Source organism: Chaetura pelagica, unplaced genomic scaffold (genome assembly GCF_000747805.2).
Source record: "Chaetura pelagica isolate M959 unplaced genomic scaffold, ChaPel_1.0 scaffold142, whole genome shotgun sequence".
Taxonomy (NCBI): Eukaryota; Metazoa; Chordata; class Aves; order Apodiformes; family Apodidae; genus Chaetura; species Chaetura pelagica.
This window is the reverse complement of record NW_009952973.1, coordinates 4,725,053-4,740,212: the sequence shown is the minus strand read 5'-3', so window position 1 is coordinate 4,740,212 and position 15,160 is coordinate 4,725,053. Positions and strand designations below refer to the sequence as shown.

Below are 15,160 nucleotides of genomic sequence, written 5' to 3'. Positions count from 1 at the left end.
CAGGAATGAGGTCTCAGAAGTAAATGCATGTAATTTTTTTTCTTAGAGACAATTTTTCAGTTTATCGCTCCTGCTTTCTCTCTACCCCTACTCCTCCCAAGCAACTATGATTATCAAGTTCAGAAGAATCTTAGCTGGTATTTTACAGATTGTTAGGGAAAAACCTAAAAAAATACTATGAATTAAAATTAGTGAAAATAAAGTCACAAAATAAGAGCCGAATGTGTAAAATAATACATCCTTCCACCATAAAATTTTATCTTAATATGCAATTTGACCTGGAACATCAGAGCACTTGGCCTGACAAAGTAAGTTCAACACTACTTTTAGAAGTTCCTGAATAGAAAATGGGTATGGCACTCAGTTATCTTAAAGATAAAGCTACATTTCTTCTGTTAAGCTGGGAAAACAAGTTAGTAGGGGGAAACACCTAAACATTTAAAAAACTAGAGCTTCAGAACAAAATCTCATACAAATTTAATCAGCTAAAGCTAGCCACTGGCCATTCTCTGCATCTGGACAAAATGTAAACCCCTGAAGTTCCTTACACTAAAGGTCTGACACCAGACATCCAAAACAAACCCTTACACTCTCATGGGAGCTGCATGGTTCAAGTAGTTTCCTTTTTATCCCAGAAAAGAAAGTAAATTCAGAAGAATTGCTGAAATTCATGGCCAAATCAATTAAGATGTCCTTGAATGTCCAGATTTTTAAAAGAAAGCAACTGCACAGTAATAATGCTGCAGCTACCAGCCGCAGGGACATAGGTTAGGGGTAGCATTTCTGGCATATTTGAGATTTTTCCACCTTTGAAATTGAAAATGAACTTCCTTCTTTCTGTTAAACATCTGCGGTGTTTTTCATTAATGTGTATGACATTGGAAGATCTAACCAATGTTTGGTTAAATTTAGACTACTCGCAGATTTTTAAAATTGGCTGGGAAGTTGCAAGCTATTCCATGTAACACAGTTTAAAATCACTGCAGACAGCTCCAACATCAAATGCTGCTTTCTAAGTTGGGCCTTAATGCTGTACCCAAAAGACTGCACTGGTTCAGTGCTGACTTCCATAGGAAAGCCCTTACTTGTGTCACAAACAGACACAGCATTAAAAGACAATTAAATCCCAGTCTGATTCCTACCAACTTCTGATCATCCTCAGGATGTTTTACTCCTTTCCCTCTCCTCACTGAATATCAACACCTAACAAAACCTTCCGGGTTCCTTGTTCCCAACTTGATTACCTCCACTTGTCCCAACCTTTTCTCTGACTCTTGCCTTTTTGTCAGCACTACTCGGTGTCAGGAAGGGTTGCTTATTGAGACAGCAGAATAAAGAGCTACTCTGTTTTCAGACCTGATACCAGCAGCTGTGCTGGCTCATGCTTTTACAGAGGCTGAAGGCATTAGCCATCAGAGGACAAGAAAAAAAGTCTGAAGATGATAACCAATATTATAGCTCTGAAACTGTAACAAGCCTATGCTAAACAGCAATAGCTGCAAAAAAAAAAAGCCTGTCATCTCTGCCAGTTGTAAGCTCCTTCCTCCAAGGCACAGATATACTAGCATTTCTGAAAGGAATACCCAGCTTTAAATAGAAGTTGAAAATGAAATTTCTCTTTATCCTTACAGATATAAACATCTTGAAAGTTTTACTAGTTTTTTACATATGAGAAAGTCATATAGAAGTGAAAATAAAGCATAACAGTATGAAGCATAGTAGAGGTTTAATATACAGTGCAATCAGTGTGCCAAAACTGGACATACAAGGCCTTATTCTTCTATGATGGCAGTTTTGTTTAGGGAAAAGGATGTTTGATTGCTTTCTTGTGTTTCAGTGGGGGTTTTTTAATGCTATATAGGGCTCAACAGATTCTTAACAGTGGCTACACTTTCTACTGTCTTAATACAAAAATAAATTATCATAAAATGTTTGCCAAGTTGTGTTAATTAGTGTTATGTAGGAAAAACACAGAACTTACTTAAACACTCAGATTTTAAGACACAATATAATTCAATATATTAAATAAAAATACTAACTACTGGAATCAAGCTTGTATACTTGCAAGCAGCTATGTAGTAAAAACACAGCAAGGTAAAATACTGCTAAATTACCTTGAATGAACACGTTAGTACTTAAATAAGAAAAAAGTATTTTATTTATTTTATCCATATATTCTGCCATTAAAGTACATCACCAGCTATCTGTCTCTTACTCAGTTTAGTCACTCATTCTGAAACTTGTTTTATTTTTAATAGTCTATGTTTCAATGAAAATATGTTTGTAATTCAGGGGATTTTAACCTTATCCCTGAGGCTGGGGTCATTGAACCACTCCAACAACTTCTTGCCCACTTCCATTGGGCTGGAAAGAAAGGTCCGATACGTCAACAGGAAGTCTTCTATAAATGTTGGATCTACCACAGAGTGCTCTTCCACCAAATGCATTGTTAACCTTTCAGCTGTTCCCTGTGAAGGAAAACAGGAACAAGAAACCAAACCTTAGTTATTGAAAGGGATTTTCAATAAATGCCTGTTTTTTGTCTCATAACATACTAAGATGCATTACACTAGAATGAACACCAGCATCTATTGACTGATGAGCTAAGCAAACGTAACAGTTTAATCACTGTGATAAGAAATGTAAACAAATACTGTAATTGAATTCCGTAACAATCACCTAGTTAATAATGTGCATAATTATAAAGATAAAAATGATTTTTTTCAAATATATATTTTTAATTAATTTTATATATAAAAACTAATAGCGGACCTAGGTTGCCAAGTTAAGAAGTTTATAGAATGCAGACTTTTGAAAGACAGTCCCTCTTTTGCTTTTACCTTGATGACAATGTGACCTTTTCTTGTTCCAGTGCGATCAAGCTCCCTGTGCTCTTTCACCATTACAATCTCCCCTTCCTCTTCTACCTTCTGCATGTTCTTTTCCACTTGATTGAGGATGCGGCAATAATCTTGCTGGGCTATACAAACAAACTGGAAAGAATCATCACACACCAGTATTAAAAGGTAAAATCTTCAGAAAAGCATTTAAACTTCAGGTGCAAGCACTCTATTGATAGAAAAGATAAAGTCATTTCTCAACCTGCAGTGAGCCAAATTTGCCTTCCCAACAGTTCAGCTGTAGTAAGCAGATGAATACAAGTACAGTACTTCCACTACAATCATGCAGTTAGAAGAGACCAATATTCATCAGAGCAAAATGATTTAGCACTATCAGCCATTTTTGCTTAGCTGCTCAATATCCTAGCTAGTATTCTTTCTCTCATGCAAGCTCTTGTATGGTATTTTGAAGGTCTAAGAGATGGAAGGGAAAAACCTTTTTTTGTGCCTATTGCTATCATAAATAATTTTCATTTTTCATAGCTATTATGAATAAGTCAGTCATTAAGAAAACTAACATTTATTCAATTACATGAGTGCAGGCACACAGAAGCAAATTACTTCTGGATTAAAGCACACAGCAGGAAAGATATTTTCTTCAATCATCTGTTCAGCCAAGAATAAATGCAAGAATCACAGAATGGTTTGGGTTGGAAGGGACCTTAAAGATCATCTAGTTCCAAACCCCCCTGAATGGACAAGGACACCTCTCACTAGACCAGGTTGCTCCAAGCCCCATTCAACCCGGTCTTTACCACTTCCAGGGATGGAGCATCCGCAGGTTCTCTGGGCAACCTGTGCCAGTGTCTCATCACCCTCACAATAAAGAATTTTTTCCTAATGTCTAATCTAAATCTACCTTCTTCCAGTTTAAAGCCATTCTCCCTTGTCCTATCACTGTATGCCCTTATAAAAAGTCCCTCCCCAGCTTTCCTGTCACCCCCTTCAGGTACTGGAAGGCCACTATGAGGTCTCGCTGGAGCTTTCTCCTCTTTGGGCTCAACCACCTGTTTTTGTAGGAGAATATGTTAAGACTATTCCTACCAGCTACACTACGTAAGTATAATTAAGACCACCCACTACAACTTAGAAAAAGAAAATACTGTGCACACTATGAATTGCCTTCTGTAACTTGTCAAGAATTCTATAGCTTAGTCTCTTTTTGGAGGCAAGACTAAATTGTCTTCTCATGTATACTTGGGTATTTAACTGAAAGGAAATAACAGTGGTTATTGTGATTGAAAAGTTGTTAAATCATCATGTATGTACTTAGGACAAAGGCATGAGATTCACAGAGACAGTATTTTCTCCTGGATTCTTTAATTTACATAACTTTTCTGATTCCAGCAGGTTCTAGTAGCTGAAACAGAAGTCCCATAGTTTGGATTCATTGCAAAATATTATCCTAACAAGATGTCATTTATGCACTTTCAGTAGTTAGACGGGCAAACTAGATTAGTTTACTGCATTAAGAAACATTTACACTCATTTCAAAGGGCTTGTAGTGGGAGCTGATTAGCCATCAGGACCAAGGAAAATACTTAATTCACCTAGGACTTAGCTACTATTTTCTGGATAGGAATAAACAAATAGCAATCTCACATCCAGATTAGGCTGGTAGTTTTATGCTGTGAGAAGCACTGCTTACACCTGAATGCGTGTGTTATAGCAAATGTCAAGGCATTTTCCTTGAAAGGCCAGACTAGCTGAAACTGGAAGATTTTTCACTCCGACGACAGAAGGGAGAGCTTGTATTACTCTAAGATTCAGTAGCTGAATTGAGTAGGGAAGAATGGCTATTACCTGTAGAAGTAAAGGAGCCTGTAATGGCTAAGGACCTGCAGATACTACTAAGGAAGCAATGGATTTATGCAACAGGCTGCTAGGCCTCAAATTTTGGAGAAAGCATGTAGACAACCCAAAATCTGTTTTTGGTTTGGACTGACCTCCCAAAATTATCCCTGTCCAGGTAAAGAGAACCCAATTTCGCAGACTGTGCTTATGCAGGAGCCGTATTTCCCAACTCCTATACAGGGTTACATACTGGAGATCCTGCATATATTCAGTTTTAAATGGCTATGGGGTTTCATTATTTCTATATGTATCTGATTTTGCATGAATTACTGTCCGACGCTCTACCTGGCAGTCATCCACTTTGGTTCTCATCACTCCTTTCATATATTCCTTTTCCATGGTAGGGGAAACACCAAAACTGTTACCCATGCAGAGTATTTCTGTTCTTCCATCAGGGTACGTCACCTCCACAGAGCCATTCAATATGACCGACCAGGAATCCAGCTACAAATCAAATATTGCAGGATACAGGAAGACCGACTCAGTTAACATTGTAATATCATACTATATAGATACAACCCTCACCATTTTTCCAAAGGGAAAGTTATTTTTTGCACCTATTACAAATATTTATAAACCACTGTACCTTAAATGTGCAGCTATTTCTAGCTCAAGAAAACTGGGACCTTAATTTTATATTTAATGTTAAGAGCTTATGCAAGACCACCAAAAAAAAAAGAAAAAAGAAGAACATTTTAAGAAAGGAAAGAAGAATGAAACTTTCAAAACACCATGTAGAACTGCAATAAACTCCCCCAATCAGCTCCAATAGGCAGGAAGCATTTTGTACATTATGAAGAGTATTTTATTATGCTTTTAGTGTATAAGAAATGTGCAAGCACTTAAAAATAAGTTTTCAAACTATTCCAGAATCAAAAGAAGCTTAATTTACCTACTCAGTCTTACATTTCTGGCTGTTTGGGTTTTTTTAAGCAAAAAGAGGACCTTAACCCCACAGAATCTGCAATGTTTTGTATAACAGGACAGTCAAAAGCAACTTCTACTGACCTCTTCCCCATCATTTAGTACAATAGTTCCTGCTCTCTCCACAACAGCAAACACCATTACAGCACAGAGCTCTCTCCTCACTGACATAGTCATGTTGGCAAAAGCTGGCAACTGATGCATGAATTCCAGTAGTTGTTCTGAAGGAGAAAAAGCCCACTGAGTCGTGCATGTCAAAACAACAAAGCACAGTAAAGACAGTTCTTCAGCAAGATACCCGAGGCTACTTAAGCTAAAATGCTGCACAATGGTTTCTGTATATTAATAAATCATGTACAGTGGCCTGTTGTAATTACTGGGTATTTTGTAGACACAGACTGGCTGGTCATATCCATCAATAGACGCCCTGCAAAGTAAAAATCAGCATAATGGAAGAACTGTAATGTAACCAATAGCTCTGAATACAACCAATGAGATTTATAATACTCCAGGCCAGGGTAATAACTCCCTTTAAGATTATGACAGGCCTATATAAAACACAGCAAGACATTGAGAAGGGGAAATTAACAAAACTGAGCCATGCCTTCCTAGGTTAAACTTGACAGTAAATTGTACTTAATCATCATCTTTTGCACTTACAAAGTTCCTCTTGGATGGACAAAGAGGATTACTACTGCTGCTCTGTCTTCTGTATACATTGGAGTTGCAATTCTACTCAGCAGTGAACTTCTCCCATATTTACGCTTTTACAGTGTTCATAACTACAGAACTCAATTTTTTGTAGTAGTGCTGTTGAGGGATTATATGCCCTAAATGCTAGACTTTTTTGCATTGCTTGACCTAAAAGCTCACTCAAAGTAGCCAATAGGACCCCATATTTTTACTAAATTTTTATTCACTCAGAGATGCTGGAAGCGACCTCTGGAGGTCATCTGATCAAACTGACCTGCTCAAACAGGGCCACCTAGAGCCAGGTGCCCAGGACCATGTCCCGATGGCTTCTGAATACCTTCAAGGAGGGAGAGCTCTCTACCACCTCACTGGGCACCTGCGCAGTGCTTAGTCACCCTCACAGTAAAAAAAGTGTTTCCTGGTGACCAGATGGAGCCTCCTGTGTTTCAGTTTGTGCCAACACTGAGTACTACTGAGACAAACGTGGCTCTGTCACCTTTATAGCTTTCTTCAAGTATGCATTGATGAGATTCTCCAGAGCCTTCTCTTCTTCAGGCTGAACAGCCCCAGCTCTTAGACCTTCCTCAGATAAGAGATACTGCAGTCCCTTAATCATCTAATAATGAATCTTTAGCTTCATTTAGTCATACTTTGATAAAAGAAAAAAAAAATATATAACTCAGCCCAAGAAAGATTAGAAATTTTAAGAACCTGAATTCTAGTTCTGCTTTGCTTTCAACGTACTAACCTGTACATTAATACAGCAAGTTAGTTTAATTAGATGCATATTTACATAAAGATCTTAGCAGCTCCAATGTTTAACACAAATGTGTATCTTTCACTAAAAACAGACACAACATCACAACTTAAAATTAAAAAATATGTGATATGCCTCCAGTGTTGACATTAATATTGAATTTGCCAAGGTTCTGTCAGTGTTTTCCAGTATGCACTGACATTTACTTCATAAACCAGTTCTGATCTCAATTAGAAGTTGAAGCTTGAGATCAAAAGGGCCAGTAACAAATAGTTTTTACCCACAATATGTGTGTTTTCCTCTTATTCTTCTCAGCTGTATTCATTCACTGGCTAAATTTATGGCATTTATCAATCACCTTAGAGAATGAACACTAAACTTAACAATTACAAAAGCCAATCATTAAGTAAATCCTGAAGTTCAACCAGTAATTTATTTTCTGTCTGTGGGAAGAAGAACAAGTTTGACAGTATTTTACTACATTGCAATACTTACCAATATCATCATCCGTCCTGTCTATTGGGTCTTTCTCCAAGCAGTCTCTAACAATATCCCTACTCATCAAAGGATCCGATGCCCTTTCAATGTCTTCTTCATCATCATCATCCTCTGAATCCACTGCTGTCTCTGGCAACCCGCTGAGATCCATATCACCAGCCTCGCTTTCTGTAGCCTAAATTGAAATTCAAATGTGTTCTTAACTGCTACAGTTTTCTAGTTAAACATAAATTAATTCTATCACCCAACAGATCACTCATAAATTCACTCAACAGTTTTATCCTGCTTTTTTCCTTATATATACTTTTAAAACAACTAACAATTAATGAACGCAAAGCCTGTTTAAACCAGGCTCTTAACACTTGTTTCAATTGGCACAAATAGGATTCAAGACATAATTAATCAGTAGGTCTTGGGGGAGTTGAAAGCAGTCAGATTTCAAGGGAACATTTTCTTGGAGGATTAACTGAATATACCTTTTTTAATAAACAGTTTATTTTAAACAGTTTCTGTTCCTGCCCCAACTTTACATATTCAGACACTTAGGGATACAACATGATTATAAGAAGACAGTTTCGGAAAATAAATACAGCATCAAAATTATACAGGAATTTTGCTATCTCACAGTAACCTAGGACTGTATTTTTCTCCTACGGTCCCAGTTGAACATAATTAAATGACTTTCATTTGCTGAGAAACTATATCAAAATCTACACATGCAGAAAAAATGCAAAGCCATGGCTTAAACACCACAGCTGGATCACAAAGAATATCTAGCAAACTTAACCTCCTTCAAATTGTATTAAAACAAGGGAAAACACGGTCCATATAAAGCCTGAGGCCATTGGTATAGCACCTAAAGGTAAATACATTTTAATGATTATTTTTAAGACCACTTAATAAACCCCACAAACATTTGTCTGTCATGGATGACAAAAAGCTGCTTTTTCTCAGAACCTGATTTAATACCACAGCAGCTACCAAGGCTCAGCTACAATTTTAAAGAAATGCAAGCTTCTAATGAGCAAGTTTTAATCCAGTTTAAATCAAGTTTCATATCCCTCATAGGGATGGTTTGTTTCTAAGACTCCGGAAGCACACAATGCTTTCATATCTACTTTAAAAATACTACATGGGACAAACTCAGCTACTAAAGCCTGTTTTATCAATCTGTCTCTCACACTTGTAAAAAAAGCCACAACACAGCCACCCAAAACTAGGTCACTCTCTGAACATGGATAAGGTAAGACAAATTATGCTGGTATTTTCGTAGAATCATCTTCCCTAGTCCTGCCTCCCTAGCTGTGGCTGACATCTGTTACTTTAATTCCATTACCCAAAGCTACCTTATGAATGGCAGCACATGGCTGGAGAGGGATCAGGGTAGCTACTGTCATTCTTAAATACTTCTGTCCTATAGCACAACACACGCTTTGTAACAGGGTCTTGTTAATATAGAAAGCATAACGGCACCTACACAACATTTAAATTATTCTCACTTTGTGATGGTTTGGGTTTTGTTTGTTTGTGTTTGTGGGGTTTTTTGGGGGTTGTGTTCTTTTTTTTAAAGAAAGAATGCTGAGCACTTCTTAAGCAGGATAAAGAAGGATTTACAGAGGCATACAAACAAATCACAAAAATGATAGCACCAACAGCAGTATTTTCATTAGCAGTCTCACTGTGCTTAACATGCACACTATTTATGATATATTTGGAACAGTTGCTCTCACTACTCTTCCAAAATAACCTTCATCAAGTGACTGGTGGAAAAATTAGTGAAAATGAGTCAGCAGACACCTAACTTATGACACCGTTCTGTCAGAATCAGAAGCCTCCATCAGTGACTATTCCAGTGACAGTGGGATTAACTCATGAGTCAATTTTTCAAACCTTCCCATTACAAACAAGTGTCTCTCCTACTCTGCCCAGAATAAGCTCTCTCAAAAACATGTTGGTAAGAAAAATGTAGAACTAAATTTCACCACATGATGCTAACATACATGAGAAAATTAGACATACAGTATAAAACTGATGATTGAAAAACAAGTTATTTGACTGTCTGAAAACAAGAAAGCAAAACCAAGCAGAAGTCAAAATTCTAATATCAAATTGATGCCATTAAAAAAAAACCAAAACAAACAAGCCACACAAATCAAATGCAATTACGTATTCAGAAAATACATTTAAAATTACAACTGAAGGTTGCAGTATTTCCTACTTTTTTTTTTTTTTTTCCCAAGCAATTATGCAAGAGTTAGCAAAGGAACACAAACATAGTCTTTCCAAAAAGTGAATATGCTTTCACAGGAATAAAGAATCAAACAATTAATCCCACAGGGATTTTTTTCTCAATTACATGCAGTAAGTTTTGCATTAGCTTTGTTACATTATTAAGAATAATTGGATCTGTTTCCATTCAAAAACACACATCAATTTATCTACAAAACATTGCAAATAGCTTCTTTAGGCTTAGTAGCATCAGGTATGACATTAAGCACTTAAGGTGCTCTTGCTGACACATTAAACTTCAAAACCCACCTACTTTGAGTACTTTTGTACTCCCTCACATGTTGGAAAAATCAAGGACATCTGCACAAGAACCCTTAGTTAGGAAGCAATAGCTATGCATTTGTGTGAGACTAAAGGGAAAATCTCAGTTAGCTCCTTTGAGGACAGAGGCTTCCTTATAAACCTCAGTAGCAGAAAATCCAGAACAGAAGATGAATGCCTGACAAGTCAGTCATGAGGCTTCAAGCTTTCCAGGGCATTTAATCAAGGGTGAAGTATACCTTGGAAGTCACTGTTTTCAGAGATGCATGTTGTCCTTTGTTTCTGAGGTAATAAGAGAAATAAGCTTCACTTCAATAAATCTGAAGAGACTGCATATAAGAAAAATGCTGGTTGCAACTTAAAGTATAAAACAATGTCTCTTCAAAGTCTGAATACCAGTTGTAATGTATATGTTCTTCACAGTTGGAAAGATGGCATGAAAAATTTGCTGAAGCTTCAAAGGAATCACCTAATAACAACCCAATATTTTTTCATATCACCAATAAAAGTCAGGAGACTTAAGACAGGCATTTTCAAGCCTGAGGTGAAAAGTTATTTGGCACCTAAAGAGATCTGCCTAATTTTAAGCGATGTCTATAAACGCTAATATTGTAGTAAGGCAAGAATGGTTATTCCAACTGCTAAGGACCTCCAGGACCACTTCCAGGAGATTTGAATAATATCAACTAATTAAACAAATACTACTAAATAACTAGAGGAAGGAAAGTAAAGGAGCCTTGTATAAATTTGCTCAGTTAGCCTTTGTCTCCTTGACTGAGTGTAGGAGTGTTATGAGAGAAAACTTATTATGCCCAACTCTACTGGTCTTTTATTTTTTTTGGAGGCAACAAACAAGAAGTGATAGACAACACAAACAGCTAAGGAAGATTACCTCCTTTACTGCCAAGCTCAGCTCAAAAAAAGCCCCACCCCCATCTTATTTTTTTATAAGAATGTTTATTAGTGAAAACAATAATCTTTTACTTCATGATTTATAAGCTGCTACTGATACAAAACACCAAGAACACTTGCAAGATTTCCAGTAGCTTGAAAGATAACATGCATTGGATCCACCTTTCCATAGAGAAAACATGTCTGAGGTCTTGGTTTATATTAGGTTTCAACTCACTGGGCAAAAGTTTACAATATAAACTGCTATGACATTTGACCCATGTAATTACACAATCTATTTGTTTACTAAAGAATTATCAATTACAACTATTACATACACACAGATCATACGTAAGTCTAAGGTAATAAAATTTAATTTCTCATGCTCTACTAACTTAAGAGTAAATGGCCATGAAATATATTAAAACTCCTTCAGTCTAAGATCCTTACTACTCTCTCTCTCTCCATATTTATTTTCTTTCATTGCCTGCTACAAAATTTACAGCATTGCAGCCTGCAGCAGTCACAAGAGTGAGAGCAGTATTCCTGCCTGGAGATGGAAAAATGCAATAATCCAGAAAACACACACTAGGAAAAGTGTCCTTCCCAATCACCAACTAACTTTCTCAAAATGGAGCAACGTTTACTGAGCCCACAGGCACCCAGAACAAGGGCTCTGGAAGTTACCCGTAGGCTATAAATTGCAGAACAGATTAGAGGACCTGAACTCCCCAGGAGTGACAAGGCACTGCACAGGACTTAGCTGAAACTGGGGGAGGGGCATTCAGCAGGACATAATTTACCTGAGTTATTTCTGATATCCTTGCATTACCCAGAGTCCTGCACTGCAGAGGCTGATACAGTCAAAAAGACTGACTTAATCTTAAGATAAAACCTCTTTATTTTCCAGAAAGCAACTTAGGGGCAGGCTGCACAGACTCTCTGGTTTGAAAGATAAGGGTTTGGGCTCTCTCGGGAACACTTTCTGGAAGGTGAACCTTTCCTCCAAGAGTTACTGTATCAGACTCATGAGAAAACAAAGCTGACATCTTGAAAATTTCCAAGCAGTACACACATCCTGGGAGGGTCTCAGAAAGGATGTTCCTGGTTTCCTGAACCGCCTAGGGTATTTGGGCAGACACGAGAGGGCATGTAGGGCCGGCAGGAAACCACTGGGCTGAGGACAGGATAAGGCAAAGAAAGGCTGGGAAAGGAAAGAGCTGAGCTAACACATCAAGGCCTTCCCAAAACAAGGAGGGGGAATAGCACACGTACACAGGTTTAGATCTCTCTGCTCTCAAACAGGGACCACCATTTGGTAATACTCATGACAGGTATAGGAAGCATTTAGGATTGTAAAGAAGCAAGTATATACTTCCACATAGGAAGCATTAACTAAATAGGAGCAAAAGCAGCAGCCGTGAACAATTTGCTGTGCCAAAGCAGCACAAGTATTGTTCTTGGCAAAGCCAGCACACAATCTATTAACATTCAGCATCCCCTTCCTCTCCAGTCACTGTAGAGAGTTAGTCACTTTTTGAACTTGTTTTCTAAAATAAAAGTAACATTTAAGGACCTTACTGATTGGCACCCGAAGTATTTTTGAGACTTGGGTGGGGTAAACACAAGGATTATTTTTTTTTTGGTACGTACTTCTTATTCTAAAAGAAGTTCTTTCATGTCCAACATTTGACAAATAAATTTAGTTACAGCATTAACATTTAAAAGGAAATTTTCTCAGCTCAATCCTAAAAGCATCTGAAGATTCAGCTTCACTATTTATTTAAAAAAAAAAAAAAAAAAAAAAAAGAAGTCTTACAAGGCCATGAATGTTTTCTTCACTGCAAAAAGCTGCTCTGAAGGCTACAGGACTAAATCGTACTAGGATGCAACACACAACATACGATTATCTCAGATTTCAACAGTAAAGATTAATGGTAGAATTTAAAAAAAGAAAACAGGTATTTTATTTATCAATTGAAAGATAAGATGGCAATCATTCTAAGTGATTCCTTTCTGCTTGGGCATGAGGAACAAAAGTCCATTCTACTGGAAAGTAAATGCCATAACATACAGAACGTAACAATCACAGGAATAACGGTACTGAGCTCTAAGAGCTTCAAATCAAATTTGAAGTGAAAAAATGGCATGGAGATGACTTGGCTGCAGTTTGGCATTTTTGAATAAACGCTTGAGAGAGAATTAAAAGGCAAAAAAATTGAGATAAAATGGCTGATCAAATCTCTTTGATTTAAAAAAGTATTTATGCTTATTTAACCCTTGGCTTGACCCTAGAGGATTCAAACTACAGCAACTTTATTTTGTTGTGCATTTTTTTGGCAGTACTTTAACCTAAAAACATTGTTACATGACATTCCTTTATGACTGAAATTGAGGTAAGAAAGTAATGATTTACTACATTTGAAGTCATTAAATGAAACAATATTTGGTACCATAACGTTAAAATAAAGAATTTAAGAACCTTAAGTTTATCAGTTTCCATATCTGAACTTACAGATTGTTTTTAATAAATGTTTCTTTAGGCATATGTATTAACAAAAAACATGAAGTTTTATTTTACTATGCACGCTCATATTTCTTAATGTTGATATGGACATCGGTTACTTTAATAATTCCTCAGTTCTCAATGTATCTGTGCCAAACCATCTTAAAATGAGGTACTAGCTCTAGAGTAATCAAAGAAACCAAATAATATTTTTCAAGATGACCAAGAATTACAAAGTATCCTCAATTTTTTAAATTTAATTAAAAATAATATTTAAAAAGTAGATGTTCCCCATGTAAATAGTTCACAAAACCCTTAACCCTCTTCAAACACCAACCATCACATCAATTCCATTGTTGCAAACAAAACTTGTTATGGGACTCAGACTAGGTTGGTGACCCCACAAAGAAGTAATTCTCTGAAGTTCAGTGTTTAATTTCCCATAAATTCAGTGATCCTTCTCAAAGTTGTAACAGTTTTGCTAGAACTCTGCAAAAAATTACTTCCAACTTTATGTAGAGAGTAACTGTATGACTATAAGTAAATGCCACCTACAACTGTCTCTAGAGGTACTTTGTTATTCTTACGTTATAATGTAAAATCTTTGGATGAAAGATACAAAAATCTATAGAAGTCTTGAAGAACAAAGCTGATTTCACATCATCTTCACCCTCACATTATAAGTCTGAATCCTGTCTCAAAGTAATAATCCTGTCTCAAATTCTGACAAACATACTTGACTGCCATATGCTATGCATAAATATCCAATTACTTTGACATTTTTCATTTAAAAAATCGTTTTGCATTCTTGTCATTACCATCTAAATTGACCTGGGATATTTTCTAGCCCATCTTCTCCCACAGAATAGCCTACAAGCTTGTTCACCTGAAGCACACTACATGCCACAACTATACTCACAACTGAACTTGTATGTATCTGTATAGATGATGTTTTTCCCATTGTTTAAACAGCTACATTTGCATTTTTAAAAGCATCACAAACAAACTTAAATCCTCTTCTAGTAAATATCACTTCACATAGATCTAGTCTTGCTAAAATTTTTATGATAGAACAATATCTTAGGTAGATTTTAGGCATTTTCCTTCAGAATAACAAATTGCTATAGTTTCTTATCAAAAGGACAAATCCTCCTCTTTGACACTACAAGAAGTGTAAAGATTAAGTGAAGGATCTAGACCTTTTTATTTCAGATTTTTTTCTAATTTTTATTTAGAAGAAGCACATACACCCCAAAGTATTCCAGGGAACCCCTGGAGCAGTTTCAAGTAAACGTCTCCAAACTCAAGCTGCTCTAAATGAAGAGCATAAATCTTCATGTCAAGAAGCCCTCCCTAGTAGTATTACAATTCCAAAAATCTCACCAGTTCAACATTTCTGTTTTTCCCAGGACAAGCAGAGAGGAAGCACTACAGAGATGCTGGCATGAAGTTTTTACAGGGTAGGTGAAGTGCAATATGCCCCTCATGTCAGGCCAGCACAGGCTGCTCACTGCATATTTCTTTCTCCCTACCACTAAACATGTTCTAGATTTTGAAGCCAACCTCTAAGAACTGTTAAATACATCA

At 36.7% G+C, this 15,160-nt stretch overlaps 1 protein-coding gene across 1 annotated transcript in view; it reads right to left on the bottom strand.

Annotated features, from left to right (window-relative positions):
* The window catches only part of RAPGEF2 (Rap guanine nucleotide exchange factor (GEF) 2), a 69,455-nt gene that overhangs the window by 30,285 nt on the left and 24,010 nt on the right, over window positions 1-15,160 (bottom strand). The window contains exons 3-7 of the mRNA XM_009995920.1: window positions 7,624-7,801; window positions 5,763-5,899; window positions 5,040-5,198; window positions 2,841-2,993; window positions 2,304-2,468 (exon numbers count right to left, since the gene is read on the bottom strand). Of these exons, the coding sequence (XP_009994222.1) occupies window positions 2,304-2,468; window positions 2,841-2,993; window positions 5,040-5,198; window positions 5,763-5,899; window positions 7,624-7,801 (792 nt within the window). The remainder of the gene's footprint in view (window positions 1-2,303; window positions 2,469-2,840; window positions 2,994-5,039; window positions 5,199-5,762; window positions 5,900-7,623; window positions 7,802-15,160) is intronic.